Consider the following 19,541-nt stretch of genomic DNA (forward strand, 5'->3'; position numbering starts at 1 on the left):
GAGGGCACCCAGAGCAGAAGCCCCCCTCCCCGACAGAGCAGGGGTAGCCTAGGTCCAGTTCTGTTTCCCAGACAGGCCAAAAATGAACCTTGTGAGCAACAGCGATGCTTCTTTTCCTCTGGAACTGGGTGGTAACTCCAGACTATGTGATCTGGGGCCCCAAACCCATTGGGAACTCAAGCAGATCAATCTTGTTTAATCATTGTGTGTTGGAGGAGGTGGGGCTGGTTAATGTTTGTCTGGTTCCTCTTGGGCTGTGGGCCATTTCTAGCTCAGGCCCTGCACCCATTGTCCCTCCCCTGGGCTGGGCTGACAGGACTTAGTGGCATAAGGCACACACACCTTACAGTCTCTGGAAACGGGTGGCGGTGGCGGCAGCCAGGTGTGGCAGTGTTGGAGAGGTGAGGACTGGGGACTGGTGGCTGGGGGGTGGGCTGGGGAGAGCTGATGTGGCATGGAGCCAAGGGAAGGCAGAACTTGGTGATAGGGAAAGACCAGGATCTGGGCCTTCTCTTGATCTCAGGATTCAGCCACTTGGATCCCTTGCATGCTTCCCTCTGAACAGGGCTGAGGTTGCTTCTGCCAGCTGCCAGGATTACTTAGCTTCTTTCTGCAGCCTCCAACCCTTACCCTCTTTCTAGGCTCCACGTTGCTTCTCCTCACTCCTTTTTTCTTTCTATCTTTCTTTCTTGTTTTGTTTTTTGAAACAGGACCTCACTATGCAGCCCAGGCTGGCCTTGAACTCATAGTGATTCTCCTGCCTCAGCCTCCCAAGTGCTGGGATTACAGATATGTGCTACCACGCCTGGTGTACTCATTTTTTTCTAAACCAGATTTTCTGAATCCTCACAGGGGTCTCCCTTGACACAAGGTAGCCAAATTCATCTGTCTGAGACACTTTTGCCACACAGGGTTAGGGTTCAGTGAGACCACTGAGTAATACCAGCTGCTGTTTTCCTTCTCTGATTACAAGGTAAACCGGGCATGCACACAACATGGGCTACAAGGGGTTAAATAATATAGTGCACTTGATGGGCTACAGAAAGGCCATCAATAGGGCTGAAGACATAGTCATGTACATTTTCATTTTCTTGAAGGAGGCAGGCAGAGTGTAGCTAAGCTTGGGGTGACCAGAAGTTTGGAGATTTAAAGGAGGGGTGCCACCCAGCTGTCTGAAACTCGTTCCAGCTATTGGGACTGGCACAGCAGAATGCATGGACTTAGAAAATGAAATAAAAAGAGAGAACATAAACAAGTGGAGTTTCAATGGACAGAAATATAGATGAAAATGTAGCATAGCAATGGGGAAGGGACTTGGGCTTGGGTGAGGAGTCGGTATGACTCCCAGTCTGAGTTCCAGCACTTATTTACCAACTGGGTGATAAGTTACTCTACTTCTCATTACCTTGTCTGTGAACTGAAGACAACAGCTCATGATCCACAGAGTTGTTTTAGGATGAGAGCTCATAAACATTCAGTAGACATTGCATAAATGGTGGCTGTTACCATAAGTTCAAGTTGAGAGCTGCAGGAAGTCAGGTGGGTGATGAAGCCATGGATAGGGAAAGGTCAGTGTTAAAAGAGCTGCCATTAGCAGAAATTTTTTGAAAAGACAACAGCATGGCTTCTTGAACTTTTGGCTAAGGTCAAGTGAAAAGACCCCTGCCAGGAAACAGAAAGAGAAAAGTGGATGAACTAAGCTGGATGTGATCAAGGCCGTTCACAGCATATGTATGCTGAGGAGGAAACATTATGTCCCATGACTAAAATACGGTAGACTCCCAAAGTGGAGGCTGGGAAGGTAAGCAGGGAAAAGGAACTAGAGGCCTTAACCATGCCAAACTGATGAATGAAGGAAGCCAGAAATTCAGAGGGAGATCTCAAAGCAGACCACATGGCCATAGGCTGCCTGGGAAATGGAAGAATGTGAGTCTTTGCCCAGCTGGGCCTCTCTGCCCTAACCTCCAACCCCCAACACAAGGATTGTTCTATAGTTGGAAGGAAGAATAGGGCAGAAGTGAGAATAGGACAGAAAGAAACAGACTCAATGAAAGCACTCTGCGTGTGTGGGGGTGTGCACACATGCACATTCATATGCCAGCCCACACAGGAACGAGTATAGGTGTTTTATTTTGTACTGGAAATTGAACTTAAGACCTTGTGCTTGAAAGGGAGGTGCTGTGCCACTGAGCTATATCCTCGGACAGAGTATAGATATTTTAGTTATGGGCTTGATCTCAAATTAGAATGTAAGGGTCCAGAGATATAGCTCAGCAGCACAGCACCTGCCCTGCACGCAAGGTCCTGAGTTCTATTTCTGGTATCAAAAAGAAATCAACTTAGAATGTAGTTTCCTTTAAAACAAAAAGGAGCCCCCAAAAGTAGTGCTATGTATACTGCTTTTGAGATTAGAGTAACATAACTGAATTTTACCAGTGCAGTTATCATTGAGGCAAGTTACCTAATCTCACTGAGCCACAACTTCCTGGCCTGAAAAGTGATAGTAATATAATAGAACTGTTGGAAGGACTAAGGACAATCTCTTAATTTTGTACTGTGCTTGAGTACTGGGCCAGATCAGAAGCCTGAGAAGTCCTATCTAATTAACATGGGAGTGAGACACACCTTGAGCAACGCAGAGCATATCAATATTTGGACTTTAACCCAATGTCAGGAAAACAACTTGAATTTCAAAATCAAGTCACACTCCTGGATGTTTTTTAAAATACAACCTATGGCATATTGAGGTTGATATAGGATCATTTCTCCTTCCAAAGGGGAAAGCAAAAGGTGAAATCCCAGTGCCCACACAAGGGTTCTTAGGGGCCGTACAAAGAGCTATTGGCTGTGTCCCAGACAACTCAAGAAGATAAGAGGCACACAACTACAAAAACATAGAAGCTTAGGGGTAGCCAGGATGTCTGTGAGGCACCACTGAAGGGCAGAGAGAACAGCTACAATTTGCCTTGGAGTTCAAGAAAAGGGGGGAAAATAGACCAAATCAGGAAGCAATGGAAAACTCCAGATAAGAAGAAAAAAAAGAAGTGTCAACTGATAGGAAAGAAGAGAAGGAGTAAAAGGAGTATAAACGATTAACCAGTTGTGCAAACCCCTATTCCTAAAAAAATCTAGATAGAAAAGTTATCCATCTGTTCAAGGCAGTACAGTTTATGGGAAAGAATATTGGGAATTGGCTTGACCTGGCTCAAATCTCAGATCTATTGTATGTTGATTGTCTGATCCTTATGCAAGTCTTTTAAACCTTTATTTGCCTCAGTTTCCTCCTCTGTAACATGAGGATAAAAATAACATCATAGGCCAGGCATGGTGGTACATGGCCTATCATCAGCACTCAAGAGGTTGAGGTAGGAGGATCACCTGAACAACATAGTGAGTTCAAGGCCAGGCTAAGCTACACAGCAAAACTCTGTCTCAAAACAAAACAAAAAAACCCAACATTTTACCTGATGGATTTGTTCTGAAGATCACATCAGAGTACATGTGCAAGAGCTGAGTACATAACAGGAGCTCAGTGGATGACTATTCTTAACAATTCTCTCCCCTCACACACCTGTGTTGAGTCTAACACATCTCACTGGTTGATGTATTTCTTTTTCTTTTTTTTTTTTTTTTTTTTTTGTATCTGTAATCAAACTCAGGGCCTTGCACTTGCCAGACATGCACTGTACCACTGAGTTATATCCCCGACCCTGAAGGATTTCTTTACAGCTTAACCGGGTTGCCCCTAGCAGCTTTGCCTCCAAAATTCCAGGCTTAAGAAAAATAACATCCATGCCTCTGTTTTCCAATGCTGAGTTGTTTTGTTTTTTTGAGACGGGGTTTCACTGTTTAATGCAGGCTGGCATTGAACTTCATTGTATAGCCCAGGCTGGCCTCGAACTCACAGCAATCCTCCTACCTCAGCCTCCTGAGATTACAAACTAAGATTACTGGAGCATGCCACCATGCCCAGCTTGCATGCTGATTTAAACACACAGCACAAATTCACTGAGGCTGTTTGTTTTTTAAAACAAGGTCTTACCATGTAGTTCAGGCTGACCTTGAACTTACTATGTAGCCCAGGTTGGCCTTGAATTTGCCACAATCCTCCTGCCTCAGCCTCCCAATGCTGGGTTTATTGAAGAGTGCCACTACACCTGGTACCAAGGTGGTATTTTTTTAAATTAAATTATTAAGAAATGTTTAGAGACATAAACTATGTCCTATAGACTGCCTCTTCTTCCCTCTGTGTTTTTTGTTTCGTTCTGTTTTGCAGTACTAGGGATTGAACTCAGAGCCTTCACACTGTACTACCAAAATACATCCTCAGTTCTTTTTAAATTTTTTATTTTAAGACAGAGTCTTGATAAATTGCTAAATTGCCCAGGGTAGACTTGAACTTATGCGCCTCTTGCCTCAGTCTCCCAGAGTACTAGGATTACAGGTTTGCTCCACTCAGCTTCCTCCAATTTTTTTACCACATTCCTTACTTTTTCCAGTTGCTGTTACCCAGCCCCTTCCTTTCACAGCAAAGAGGCCCACCCAGAACTGAGTGCAGGGCTTCTTTAGGAATCACCGGCCTGCTGTGGAGCACACTGATGACAGACATTGACCTGCATTTCCTCCAGTCCAAGCCTGCCTGTGCTCCTCAGAGTTGGTGCCCTGCTTCCAGCACATTTTCTGGCAATGTAAGGACAGACATGGTGGAAGGTGGAGAGAGGCTTGCTTTTGCCTGCCTAAGGGACCTAGAAGAATTTCCTCCCTAGAGCAATTGGCAAACTCCTGAGAGTGGGAGGTTAAAAAGCACCTGATACTGAGGGCAGGTCCACAATAGCACAGTGGAGAAAAAAGAGATCCTGGTTTTGGCGGACCATTTAGTACCCCTCAAAGGCAGCATTGTTTTATCTTCTTGAGAAGCATCACACACACACACACACACACACACACACACACACACACACAGACATGCTAAGAATCAAACTTAGAGTCTTCCACACTGAACTACATCCCCAGACCTTTTTCCATTTTTTATTTTGAGACAGGGTTTCACAAAGTCACCCAGGCTGGGCTCAAATTTGACATCCTTTTGCCTCAGCCTTCCAGAGTGCTGAGATTACTCATATGTGCAATCACACCCAGCTCCTAGAATGCTGTTAACACCCTTGATAACTGGGTATGGTGATGTATGCCTGAAATTCTAGCACTTGGGAGGCTGAGACTGGAGGATCACTGCGAGTTTGAGACCATCCTGGGCTACATAGTGAGTTCAAAACCAATTTGGACTACATACTGAGACCTTGTCTCAAAAAGACAAAAACAAAATAAAACACCCTTGATCACTGACTATGTATGATCTGGGCTAGCTGGGCATGGTGGCTCACGCCTGTAATCCCAGCACTCAGGAGGCTGAGGTGGGAGGATTTTTGTGAGTTCCAGACCAGCCTGGGGCTACAAAATGAGCTCAAGGCCAGCCTGAACTGCATAGCAAGACCCCGTCTCAAAAAAGACAAAAAGAAAAAAGAAATGAACTGGGCTAAGAACTTTTTTAGATGGCCTTAAGAAGCCTTATCATCACCCTGGGTGGTATGTATGTATGTAAGTATGTATGTATTTTGGTTTCTTGAGACAGAGTCTCACTATGCAGTGCAGGCTGGCCTTGAAGTCACTACATAGCCCAGGCTGGCCTTGAGCCCATGGAGGTCCTCTTGCTCAGCCTCCGAAAAGTTGCGGTTAAAGGCTACACCACCATATCCGGCCACCCTGAGTATTAACAGAATCTGTGAACAAGTAAGCAGGCTCATATAAATTCAGTAAGTAGCCCAAGGTCTTATTAAGTGAAAAATCAGAATTCAGACCTGAAGCTATGTGACTCTTGCCTAATCTGCTTTTTCCTTGTGACCTCTCACTTTCTCCTCCTGGCTTGTCCTCATCATGGGCCCACCTACCCATCCCCTCTACAAGCTGATTTTCCTACAATTTGAGGAGAAATGGTCAGGATTTGTTTTGTGGCACTAGAACTGGAATGTGCTAACAGCCAAACAGCCTTCATGTTTTCTGAGTTTGTACAGGTAACATTAGCTTTTGCTTGCTTTTCTTTACAGCAAGCCCTTTCTTTTGCTGACACCACCTGCAAAGGTACATGGAATCTGCTGTGGAAATAGTCTAAATTTCTGCTTCAGACACTATTGTATTTCATCTAACCCTCCCACTTTCTAGTTTGTGATGTTGGGGAATGAGTTATCTGAGTTTCAGCTTCCTCATCAAGAAAATGCCTTAATAGGCTTCCTAACCGTGTGGAAAGAAAAAAATGTACAGGAAAATGCTAATCACAGTTCTTAGTTTCATAAATATGAGCTCCTTTTCCTCCCCTCTAGCTCACACAAACCCTGGAGGGGATCTAAGCCTAGGAAAAATTCTGCTGACCTTAAGTTTTTGCTAGGGCCATGAAGAGGGCCTCAGTCCAGAGTCTCCTGGCCCACTAGGGTCCCCTCTTACATGCACCTGTCTTTCATCTCCCTTGCCCCATGGCCATTCTTCTGATGGGGCCATGGCGCCGGTGCAGCGATGGACCGGGCGGGCACAGAACAGGTGGGTGCAGGCTGGGTGTCCGGCACTAGGACACAAGTGCTCTGTGTGTAGGGTGGGCGGAAGTCAGGGCGTTTGATCTGAATTCTAAAGGGCGTTGTTCAGAGACCCACAAAGGTCCCATTGTGCAGGCACTGGGTATAAAGCAGCATATGACTCCTCAGCACCCGGTGGTGATGAATTGGAACGCAGGCGCGGACTCAGGGATCACTCCCCCTCCACAGACATGAGACCATAGGGGACCTGTCTGGGTGGCCTCAGGAATAGGTGCTCCCCAAGGTAATGGCTCTGTTCAGTCTCCCCAGGTCTGGAGTTAGGAGGTGGGAATAGGGAGTCAGAGGATGGCTGATGGCAGAAGAAGATGGGCCTGGTAAAGAAAGGGACTAGAGAGAAAAGAATGTTAGATGAATGTGAAAGAGGGGGATGGGGCTCAGGGAAGTCAAGTTGAGTGAATGAGGAGGAGGAGAGATTGGCAGGGGAGATGGGGTGATGGGGAAAGCTACAATGATATCTCCCTTCCTTCCCTGACACTTGAAAGAAGGGAGAGGGTTGAGCAGCATTATGGTGCATAGCTTCCTGACATTTTGCTTTGTGCCTTGTGTTTTGCAGGTGTGAATGAAGCAGGATGAACTGGACAGGTTTGTACACCTTGCTCAGTGGTGTGAACCGGCATTCTACTGCCATTGGCCGAGTGTGGCTGTCAGTCATCTTCATCTTCAGAATCATGGTGTTGGTGGTGGCTGCAGAGAGTGTGTGGGGTGATGAGAAATCTTCTTTCATCTGCAACACCCTCCAACCCGGCTGCAACAGTGTCTGCTATGACCAGTTTTTCCCTATTTCCCACGTGCGTCTGTGGTCCCTGCAGCTCATCTTAGTTTCTACCCCGGCTCTCCTTGTAGCCATGCACGTGGCTCACCAGCAGCACATAGAAAAGAAAATGCTGCGACTTGAAGGCCATGGAGACCCCCTACACCTGGAGGAAGTGAAGAGGCACAAGGTGCACATCTCAGGAACACTGTGGTGGACCTATGTCATCAGCGTGGTGTTTCGGCTCCTATTCGAGGCTGTTTTCATGTATGTCTTCTATCTGCTCTACCCTGGCTATGCCATGGTGCGACTGGTAAAGTGTGAGGCCCACCCCTGTCCCAACACAGTGGACTGTTTTGTGTCCCGCCCCACCGAGAAAACCATCTTCACCGTCTTTATGCTGGCTGCCTCGGGCATCTGCATCATCCTCAATGTGGCCGAGGTGGTGTACCTCATCATCCGGGCATGTGCCCGCCGAGCACAGCATCGCTCCAATCCTCCCTCCCGCAAGGGCTCAGCCTTTGGCCACCGCCTCTCACCTGAATACAAGCAGAATGAGATCAACAAGCTGCTGAGTGAGCAGGATGGCTCCCTGAAAGACATACTGCGCCGCAGCCCTGGCACCGGGGCCGGGATGGCTGAGAAGAGCGACCGCTGCTCAGCCTGCTGATGCCACCAACCAGGCAACCTCCCACCCCATGCCCCCACCCTGCCTTGGGCCTGCCCTTCCTTCTCCCCTGCTGGTGCACAGGCCTAGGCCTGCTAGGAATTACCCCATCAGAACCTTCCTGTCCTCCTTACTACCTTCCCTCTCAGGGACTTCTCTCTGAGGAGGTAGAGGGGTTGGGAGCTGGAGACCACCTTGATCCGGTGCTCAAGGTTACTGAGGGTGTGGGCAGGTCTTACTGCCTGTACCCCTTTCTCTTCCCTCTCCCTCTTCCTGGGACCACTGGGCACAAGAGATGGGATCCTTTGACAAACGTCTCCAATGTTGAAACTAATTTTAACCCCGTGCTGTCAGATACCTATTTCTGGAGTCACATCAGTGGGGATGGATGTGGGCAAGTGGAGTGGAGGAGGGGTGCTGTGGATGTGGACATGTGGGTGGAGAAGGGAAGGTAGCAGCAAGCATGAGGGAAAGGAAGACACCTTTGGGGCCAGGGAATTAGGGAGGGAGGAGCAGGCAGAAGAGTGGGGGTTGGTCAAGGCTGCCCCGTCTCCATCCCTAAGGCCTCTCTCTGCCTGAAATGCTACACATTAAACAGGATTTTACAGTATATGAAGAGATGGGTGTGTGTTTGTCAAAGTTCTTTCTCCTGCAACACCTGACCTCCCCCTGGATGAGCTGGGATGCTGGCTTTTTGCTGATCAAGAAAGGAAGGAGGCAAAAGAAAGAATGATTTGAAGCTGCAGATGAGGAGCTACTACTGCACTCATGGCTGGGCAAAACAAGATCCTGAGTCTTCTGCTTTGTTCTCCTTGTTGTCTTTGTTTTTCACTTTTTATAGCTGCATTGGGATCTAACCCACATATATCCTCCCCTCCCTGTGATTTTAAACAATGAAAATGACAATTCTCCCTGGAGAGACAGGAAATGACAGAAATTTCTCACATTTGAGAGAGTGACACACATTCCCTGAGTACCCTGGCAAGTACATTCTCCCACACTCCTGGAGTTGTCCGCTTAATCTTCAGAAGCTCTGCATACCCCTTCCCACAGTCCACCAGTCAGTTTACACAATGACTCTGACTTCTTTCCTTTGAATTTAGTTCCTAATTCTATCCTCTGCCCCAGCTTTTTTTCTTCATTGATTTCTGAATCAGTACTCACACCCTAGATAGCCTGCCTCCCTAAGTCAAACATGTCAGAGGTCACAGCCAGTTTCCTTTGCAATACCACCCTCCCCCATCAGCTGTGGTAGGAATATCTCCAAGGCAGGGGAGAAGACATAGAAATTAGGAGACCTGGATGAAGCTAGGTTCAGATCCTAGGTGTGTCACTTACTAACAAAGCATCCCGTACCCCAAGCTTGTTTCCTTGTGAGCAAACAATGGTCAGGTTAGTACATTGCTAGGCTCCTTTCAACACTGTGCCTCTGGGATCTTCAAAAGACTTCTGCAGCTTTAAAGGGCTTTACCATCTCTGAGCCAGTGCCTTCACCAATGGCCCCTCAGTCAAAGTTTCCCCCATGGCAAGCACATTTCCCTCCTCAGCTTCCCTGTCTCTTAAGAGTAGAAAACATTTCCGCTCCCTCTCTGACTATGTAGGAAGTGTATCAGAGAGGAAAAATCAAGCATAATCTCAATCAGAATTGTTTTCCCTCTGAGAGTTTTTTCTCTTCAAAGAAGAAGCATGCAAGAGTCGTTCCTTCAAAGAAATTGCTCCCTTAGAAAAGAAAGGAAAACTGGGTATGATGCATGGTTGTAAACCCAGCATTCAGGAGGCTGAGGCGGGAGAATCTCAATTCAAGTCCAACCTGGGCTATACAGTGTGTTCAAAAACAGCTTGAGCTACATAGTGAGACCTTGTCACAAACAGCCAAAACTAAAAAAATTTCTTCAGAAAGAAAAGGAAGCCAGGTGTGGCGGCATATACCTGTCATCCCAGCACTTGGGAAGCTGAGGCGGGAGGGTCACTATGTGTTTGGAGACAACCTGAGCTACATAGCTACAGAGTGAGTACAAGGCCAGCCTGAACTACACAGTGAGACCCTGTCTCAAAAAAATTATAATATATATATATATATATAATAACCCTGAGAGTTTCTCCACTCTCAAAAACACTTCTTTCCTGCCAGAAATTTTCTTTCTCCTTAGAAAATGACATGACATGCTGTCAGAGGAAGCACTCATGGTGGCAGAATATTCCTTTTCTTGTAGAAATCTACCCCCTTCACCCACAACACAAAAAACAGCATTTCTTCTCTTCCCAAAAGGCTATTAAGAGCAAGATTTTTCTTAGTCCATGAGGAAACCTCATATCCTGCCCACAGTAAGAAACGCTAAAACCCCATGAATCTAGTTTGTCTTCAAAAGATACTACCAATCCCTCTTGGAAAGAGGTTCTAATTCCAGATCAAGGCTTTCCTTCTCCAGGGGGCAGTGGTGGAACAAAAAAAGCTATTGAGCTGTGTGTTAACAGCTGAGGGAGGACATGCTTGCCTTCTTTTTATAGTTGTTTTGAGACAGGGTCTTGCTATGTAGTTCAGCCTGGCCTTGAATTCACTGTGTAGCCAAGGTTGGCCTCGAACTCCTGCCAATTCCTCCCAATGCTGGGATTACAGGTGCATGCCACCAAGCCCTACTCCAGGACATGCATTTTTGTGTCCTATGAACCAGGTGGGAGCAGGTTGAAGGAACTTTTAGGGGAAATTAGTGGATTCAATGTCTCAGGGAGATAAAGGGAGGATCAACCTAACCATAAGACTTTTTTTTGAGACCTTGTTATGATAGTGTAAGGGAGAGAAATTGAGGCAAGTGGGGCTTAGTACTTGTCACATAATAGATAATGTGTTGAGGGACCAAGGTAGGGAAGAGGGCATTGGAATTAGGAGACCTGGCTCTCCACTGACTAGCACTATCCCTTGGATGCATTATACTCATTCTCTCCAGGTCTGTTTTCTTATCTACAATATAGGGTTTAGAGCCTAGCATGGTGATGCACATCTGTAATCCTAGCACTCTGGAGGCTGAGGCAGGGGGATCTCTGTGAGTTCAAGGCCAGCCTGAACTACATAGTGAGACCCTGCCTAAAAAAGAAAATATATATATATATATATGGTTTATAACACCCTTTCTGTCTTTCACAGAGCTTTTGTGAGAATCAAACAAGACATGATCAGCTGGGAATGTAGCTCAGGGGTACAGTGCTTGCCTAGCATGTACAGACTCTGGATTCAAACCTCATTACAGCCAAAACAAGATATTCTCAAAACCTGGTTATAGGTGGGCATTCTGGCACAGCCTGTACTATCAGCACTCAGGAGGCTGAGTGGGAGGACTACTGAGAGTTCCAGGCCAGCCTGGGCTACATAATGAGTTCAAGGCCAGCCTGACCCTGTCTCAAAAAAATGCTGGTTGTGAACTATAGAGGAAGGTAATTTTTTTAAGCACTGAGATCATGGCTTTACAGCAACTAGAACATTTTGATGGAAGCTCTAAAAAGGAGTGAGGCCGGTTCAGCTAGCTGAAACTAGTGCCAAAGAACTTGGTAATATAGGGAGCCAGGTACGGTATCATACTTCTGTAATCCCAGCACTCAGCAGGTAAAGGGGACTGGGAGTTTGAGGACAGCTTGGACTACATAGTAAGGTCTTGTTTCAGAAAAAAAAAGGAAGAAAGCAGGCATGGTGGCATGCTGGCACAAGCCTATATTCCTTCCCAGCAGTTGGGAAACTGAGGCAAGAGGATTGAGGCCAGCCTGGGCTACAAAGTGAGTTCAAAGCCATCCTAACTTCATAGTGAAGCTTTGTCTCAAAAAGACAAAAAAGGAAAAAAGAAAAACTAAGTTGGCAATAATGGAGTTGGCTCCCTCAGGAAGCAAATAGCAGTACAAACAGTAAAGTCTAAGAGATATTGCAGACTTGAGGATAATTCAATGAAGGTTAATATACAAGAGGTCTAATCTAGGGGCAGAAAAGGCCTAGTAACAGGGACTTCTCAGACATTGTCACAATGCTGGTGTTTTTAGAGATACCTGTGGTCTTTTAGATGTGTCTACGTGCAGAGATGCCAGGAGCCATGGTAAAGGGCAGAGTTCACTCCTGAATGAAGAGGCGGCTGAACTAGGGGTATAGTCAAGATCTCAGCCAGCTGATTTGAGATTTCAGAGCAAGCTTCAGTATCCATAGAGAATTGGCATAGCAACCACAAACTGGATTCAGATGCTCAGTCAGATAGCCTGGGTGCACACAGTGGGGGATAGAGGGAAATGCATACTCTACTTACTGATTCTACAATACTTAAATGCCAGGCCTGACCTGTGGTGCACAAGGGGCTGCATAGTCCTACCAAACTGGGCTCCCTTTGACTCCTAGACTAGGCCAGGCTGAACCTACAGGATCAAGTAGGAAAAGGATTGAGGCATTCCAGAGAGAGGATAAAGCAGGCAGAATACATACAGACATCTGAAAAACGTGTTGTGTATCCTCAGAATTAAGACAATGCTCTGTAGATGATCAGGAGCAGAATGAATAAATGGGAGGTGGGGAAGATAAACTATGACTAGATCATGATGGGGCTTATGTAATTAGGAGTGGTTAGTAGACATTCTAGATACTGAAGAAATCATTAAAGGTTTTGCTTTGTTTTGCAGAACTGAGGGTTGTTTTTGTTTATTTGTTTTTGTGTTTGAGATAGTGTTTCACTGTGCAGTTCAGGTTGGCCTTGAAATCACTTTGTAACCCATTCTGGCCTCAAACTCACAGCAATCCTCGTGCCTCAGCCTCCCAAGTGCTGAGATTACAGGTGTACACCACCACGCCTGGCAGTACTGGGTACCGAACCCAGGCCTTTTGCACTGAGCTATATCCTCAGTCCTTTTTTTATGTTGGGACAAGTTCTCACTAAATTGCCCTGACTGGGCTTGAATTTGGGATCTTCTTGCCTCAGTCTCCCAGAGTACTGGGATTATAATTATGTACCAACATGTTTGAAACCATTAATGGTTGTTAAGGAGAGGAGTGACACCTTCAGATTTGTGTGTTTTAGGCTGAGTCTTTTTTTTTTTTCTTTTTTCTTTTTATCGGTACCAGGGATCGAACTCATGACCGCCTGCTCGCAAGGCAGGTACTTATGCCACTGAGCTAAATCCGCAGCCCCAGATTTGTGTGCTTGGAACTATCACTCTGATAGTTGTACACAGAGTTAACTGGGGATTATAAAGACTTGAGGCAGAATGACCAGATAAGGAGCTTTTGTGATAGCCCAAGTAGGGCCTGTAGGACTATGATAAGTGGCAGAGGAACAAGAAGCCCTTCTCGGTTCACCTCCTACTACAACCCTCCCCACTCCCTCCCATGCATTGTTTGCTCTGGTCATAGCTCATATGCTCTACTCTTTCAAGACTGTCTCAAAAGCATAAAAATTTTGGGGCCAAGGATATAGCACAGAGGCACAGTGCCTGCCTGGAAAATGCAAGGTTGTAAGTTTGATTCCCGGAAACAAAATACATAAATAAAATAATTTTAAAATACAAGGCAAAACCTGGGGTTGTAACTCAGTGTGGAGGTCCTGAGTTCAATCCCTGATACTGCAGGAAAAAAAGAGATAATCTACATCAGAATTTTATATCTTTAAATTTGTATATATATATATATGATAGCTAAAATGATAGTACAACTAATTGTATTAGTTTTTGAAAAAGAACAGTTAATACTCATATGACTAGATCAATTTTACATGTCTATATCTGATAATCTAAGCAACCCTTTCAAAGGTAACAATATGTAATATTTACAACCATTGTCAAATTCCTATCATCTTGTTTTGAAAACCTATATTGTTATTGTTTTGGGTTTGTTGATGTTGTTTGTTTGTCTCTTTGGCTTTTTTTTATGTCCTTTTTCCTCTTAACTAAATATATAAACAAAAAAGAATTTGAGGTCTGATGTAGGGGATGGAGGTGAGGGTGCGGGTAGGGAAACAAAGATAATTTGCAGGTTTCCTTCCCCTTCCTTAACTTGAAAACACCTAAAATGTCAATCTGGACTCACATGTCATTTTGTCTTTGGAGCCTCTGTCCTTTCTCCCCACAGACCAGGTCCCTCAGAGAGAATGAACATTTCCCACCACTCTGAATTCCCGCAGTACATTACAGTAAACGACAATGAGAATGCTTATCAAGCCATGTGGCAATCACTTGCATAAGCCTGACACATGGTAGGTGTTTTGACAAAGTGTGATAGTACATACTTATAATCCTAGCTAATTAGGAGGCCAAGACAAGAGGATCGTGAGTTTGAGGCCAGTCTGGCAACTTAGTGAGACCCTGTGTCAAAAAAAGTAAAATAAAAATAAAAAGGGCTGGAGATGTAGCCCAGTGCAAGATCCTGGGTTCGATCCCCAGTATCCTCCAAAATAAACCCACAATATAGTTTAGGCACATATGTGAAGTCATGAGTAACTCAGAGATATGTAGGTACTATAAGCACATGCAAAAGTTCACAGTCTTGAGTGTATAGACTAAAGAGGCAGAAGGGGCCCCAAGAATTCGAAAGTTTGAGGCCAGCCTGTACTACATAGTGAGTTCAAAATTAGCCTGAGCTACGTAATGAGATTGTCTCCAAATAAATAAATAAATAGAAAAAAGAACATGGTCCAGACTATGGTATCATATTCCATGATAGCCATGATGTTTGCCAGACCAGACATAGTGTGTCCTTTTTATTTACTCGACCCAGGAACACTCTGTAAGCTAGTTTCTCTCCTAATCTTCACTCTTGCTTTCTCCAATAAACTTTGCCACTACTAAAAAAAAAAAAGAACACAGTCTAACCTGACATGGTAGTACATGCCTGTAATCCCAGCACACTGGGAGGCTGAGGTAAGAAGATTGAAAATTTGAGCCCAGCCTGTAAAGGCCCTGGGCTTATTCCAGTACAGAGGGAGGAAAAAAGAAAGAAAGAATATGGTTTTACTTCCTGGGCTGGATTGTGGCTTAATGGTAGAGCACTTGCTTAGCATGTGTAAAACCCTAGGTTCCATCCCAGCACTGCCAATGAACAGACAAAAAATGGTATACTTTTTTCGGGGCGGGGGGTACTAGAGATTGAACTCACAATCTCAAACTTACCAGGCAAGTGCTAGAACTGCTGAGCTAAATGCTCAGCCTTAAATGGTGCACTTTCTACCTATATGACTTCAGCCATGTTACTTGGTCACTCTGTGCCTCAGTTTCCACTCTCTTTCCGAGGCAGAGATAATTATAGTACCCGTGTCACAAGACTGTAAGTGAGGAGTAAATATGTTAACTAAACTGAGTATGGTGGTGTAGTACCTACCTGTAATCATAGCACTCTGAGAAACTAAAGCAGCAAAATTGCAAATCTGAGCCCAAAAGTGGGCCATTTATCAATTTAGTGAGACCCTGTCTCAAAATAGAAAACAAAAAAGGAGATGGGTGTGATGGTGGCATGCCTCTAATCCCAGTACTCTCCAACTTAAGCCCAGAATGGACAATTTAGTGACATAGTAAGACTGTCTCAAAATAAATTTTAAAGAGGGTAGGTATAGCTAGAAAAAAAGAGTCAAAGCTTTTCAATACATAAATGTGATAAGTAGAAAAAAAGGAAAGAAATAAGTAGTTGGGCATGGTGGTCCACGCCTCTTAACCCAGCATTTAGGAAACTGAGGCAGGAGGATCACCACAAATTTGAGCAGCCTGGACTACATAGTGAGTTCAAAGGTGACCTAAACTACATAATGAGACTGTCTCAAAAAAACCCCGAAAAACAGGGGACAGACTGACAGACAGAGACAGAGAGACAGAAAGAGACAGAAAAAGGAAATGAGACACAGAGAGAGAGAGAGAGAGAGAGAGAGAGAGAAAGAAAGAAAGAAAGAAAGAAAGGCAGGCAGGCAGGCAAGGGCAAGGGAAATAGCCCTTGGCACGGTGCCTGGCAAGCATAAGGTTGTGAGTTCGATTCCTGGTACCAAAGAAAGGCAAGCAAATTTAATGAACTTTCCCTGGCACTGGTATATGAAGAAGATTTCCACCATGACCACTGATGTCTTTTCTTTTTTTTCTTTTTCTTTTTCTTTTTTTTGGTACCAGAGGTCTAACTCATGATCTCGCATTTACAGGCAAGCACTTGAGCCGCTGGGCTAAATCCTTGGCCCAACCACTGGTGTCTTATACATTTGACACTCTTCCTCCTCTTTTTTTGGTCTCTCCCTCTTGGTTCCTTTCTGTGATTAACTGGAGACATTCCTTGCTGTATTTTTTTAGTACTAGGTAGTGAACTCAAGAGTGCTCTTCCACTGAGCTATATCTCCAGCACTTATTTTGCTCATTTATTTATTTATTTTTGGTGGATACCAGGAATCAAACTCAGGACCTCACACTTGCCAGGCAGACACTGCACCACTGAGCTATATCCCCAGCCCCTATTTTGTTTATTTATATATAGTTTGGAGTACTAAGGATTGAACCCAGGGCATTTACACTGCATCACACCTCCTGGGATCCTCCTGTCTCCCAGAATGTTCAGGTTACAGGCATGTTCCAATATTTATGGCTTTTGTCTTTTTTTGAGACTGTCTTGCTAAATTGCCCAGAATGGCCTTCAATTTACAACCCTCCTGCCTCAGCGTCTTGAATAACTGAGAATATAGGTGTGCCCACCATGCCTCGCTCTATTCCAAATGACTTCATTTACTCCCAGAGCTTCAGCTAGAAGCACTTGGGAGATGGCATTCATTCATTCATTCATTCATTCATTCATTTATTATTGTGGCTCACGTCTAGACATCTTCCAAAATTTCATGTAGCCATGGGTGGCAGGCTTTTCAGAGGTGGCTAGATCTAGAGAGTGTGATGGTGGGATCAAGGATGTGTGAGTCACTTCTCAGATGAAGAAATACAAACAGAAAATAAATATGTGAAAAAATGTTCAACATCACTAGTCATTCAAGAGATGCAAATTAAAATAATATTGAGATTCCACCTCACCCCAGAAAGAATGGCTATTACCAAGAAATCAAGCAATAGCAAATTCTGGAGGGGCTGTAGGGGAAAAGGAATCCATCTCCACTGTTGGTGGGAGTGTAGACTGGTGCAACCACTATGGAAATCAGTGTGGAGATTCCTCAAAAAACTAGGACTAGAGGTTCCATTAGATCCGGCTATTCCCCTTCTGGCTATCTTCTCAAAAGAATTAAAAACATCACATCACAGTGATATATGTGTATCTATGTTTATAGCAGCACACTTTGTAACAGCTAGATTTTGAAAATAACCTAAATGGGGGCTGGGGATTTAGCTCAGTGGCATAAGCACCTGCCTTGCTAGCAGGCGGTTGTGAGTTCGATCCCTGGTACCGATAAAAATGAAAAAGACAAAAAAAAAGAAGAAAAAAAAGAAAATAACCTAAATGCCCATCAACTGAGAAATGGATAAAAAAGATGTAGTATTTTTATACAATGGAGTACTACTCAGTCATAAAGGATAAACTGGAGGCTTTTATAGATAAATGGCTGCAACTGGAGACCACACTCATTAGAGAAATAAGTAAGACACACATGTTTAAACACATATGGTATTGTTTCATTAGTGTGAGAAGCTAAAAGAAAAAGCATATGTGTATATGTATATATATATATATATATATATATATATGTATATAAAAATAGTTCAGATAGTTATACTACTGATTTCTCTGAGTTTGCTGAAGAGCAAGATTTGTGCTGGTATTGTTTGGACAATTGTAAGCAGATGTCTTGTGCTCTGGGTAAATGATTTGGAGATGACAGTGTGCAATGTATGTACCATCGTTGCCCCCTGATTGATGTGTTTTGAAATTTTTAGTTTTTTTTCTTGCTTTCTTTTCCTTGAAATAAAATGGATTTGGAGAAAAAAGGGGATGTGTGATTAGTGAATCAATCCACCGATTGTTTTGCCATAGTTCTGGCTAGGATTTTTTTTTTTAAGTTCTGGCTAAGATTAATGGTGGGAGTGCTATACCCACTTTGGGGCATGTAGTTTGCATACAATATAAAGGACAATATAAGGTGTTCTTGCTTGCCTGTTTACTGTGGATTATTCCTCCTCTGTGATGTCCCCCTCCCATTGCACCCTGCCTTGAGTCAGCTTATTATGGACTGAATTCTACAAACACTAAGCCAAATGAGCCTTTCCCCCTTTAACTTTGGATGTTGGGTATTTGGCCTCAGCAACAAGAAAATTAACTAAGACATTTATTTTATTTATTTATTTAACACACAGCTAGGGATGGAACCCAGGGCCTTGCATATGCCAGGCCAGTGCCTTACCACTGAGCTACACACCAGCTTCTGCGTAACTTCTAAACTGACATCTCAATTCTCTTCCCAATCATTCATCAGACCCTGCAAAGTTACTCTGAATCCATCCTCTCTTCCCTTCCTTACCTGCATAATCCCCTGGAAGCCAGCAAACTGTCTCAGCTATATTTCTCCCACACATCTCCATGCTCCTAGTCCTGTTCCCTCCATCCTTCCTGTTGTTTTAGGGACCTTCTCCTCAAATCAATAGATCTGAGCCTGCCTTTTCCCGTCTGGGATATCTCAACCTTACACTTCCCAACCCTGTACCTATGGTCTCAATTCCTGTCTTCAAGAGTATGTCAAACACTACCTTCCTCAGTACTCACACATTCGCCTCACCTAAAGCAAGTTCCTCATTTCCTTGCTCTTCCATTGCATTCTTTCCCTCATTCTGTCCCATACTGGCTGCTCTCCCCCTCTGCCTGGGAGCCTACTGGGGACATGAAATGTTTACTTTTTGTCCTTTGTTCTTTCTCCCTATTTGTGTTATGTTTATTTTGGAGAGATAGGGTTTCACTTTGTAGTGAAGGCTGGCCTTGAACTATGTAGCTCAGGCTCACCTCCAACTTGTGACAATTCTTCTGACTCAGTCTCTCGAGTATTGGGATTATAGGTGCATGCTGCTATGCCTGGCTAATCTTTGTCTTTTTTGTTATTTTGAGACAGGTTATTTTGAACTGTCTTTGCACTGAGTGCTGGGGTTACAGGCATATGCCACCATGCCTGACTAGAAAAGTCATTTTAATAGCAAGTTTCCACACACTGAAAAAAAAAGTTTGCAAACACTTAAAAAATATTCAATAGCCATCTACTGAGGACCCACTAGATTTAAGGACCTAAATCACATGTTTTAGGAAAGACAAAGTTTGCCGGGCACGGTGGTACATGCTTGTAATCCCAGTACTTGGGAGGCTGAGGCAAGAGGATTCCTGTGAGTTCAAGGCCAGCCTGAACTACATAGCAAGACCCTGCCTCAAAAACAAAAACCAAACAAACCACGACACTTCTAGTAGATTCATTTAGTGGGGTATGCAAGAATAATTCTCAAACTGAAATGGGACATCTGAACTCCTTATACTTTGAGGGACCTGAAGTTATCCAGTGTTGCTGGTCTACGCTCCTCAGCC

General features: G+C 44.4%; 1 protein-coding gene across 1 annotated transcript; it reads left to right on the forward strand.

Moving 5' to 3' along the window:
• Positions 1 to 360: 360 nt before the first annotated feature.
• Positions 361 to 8,238, forward strand: Gjb1 (gap junction protein beta 1; the record flags this gene model as incomplete). Its single annotated transcript, NM_001172761.1, is given in 2 exon segments — positions 361 to 401; positions 7,195 to 8,238. A coding segment is annotated over 1 exon segment (852 nt). The 3' UTR covers positions 8,063 to 8,238.
• Between the last annotated feature and the right edge of the window lie 11,303 nt (positions 8,239 to 19,541).

Source organism: Cavia porcellus, unplaced genomic scaffold, assembly GCF_034190915.1.
Source record: "Cavia porcellus strain 051 isolate PalLab524CR breed Dunkin Hartley unplaced genomic scaffold, mCavPor4.1 scaffold_3, whole genome shotgun sequence".
Classification (NCBI taxonomy): domain Eukaryota; kingdom Metazoa; phylum Chordata; class Mammalia; order Rodentia; family Caviidae; genus Cavia; species Cavia porcellus.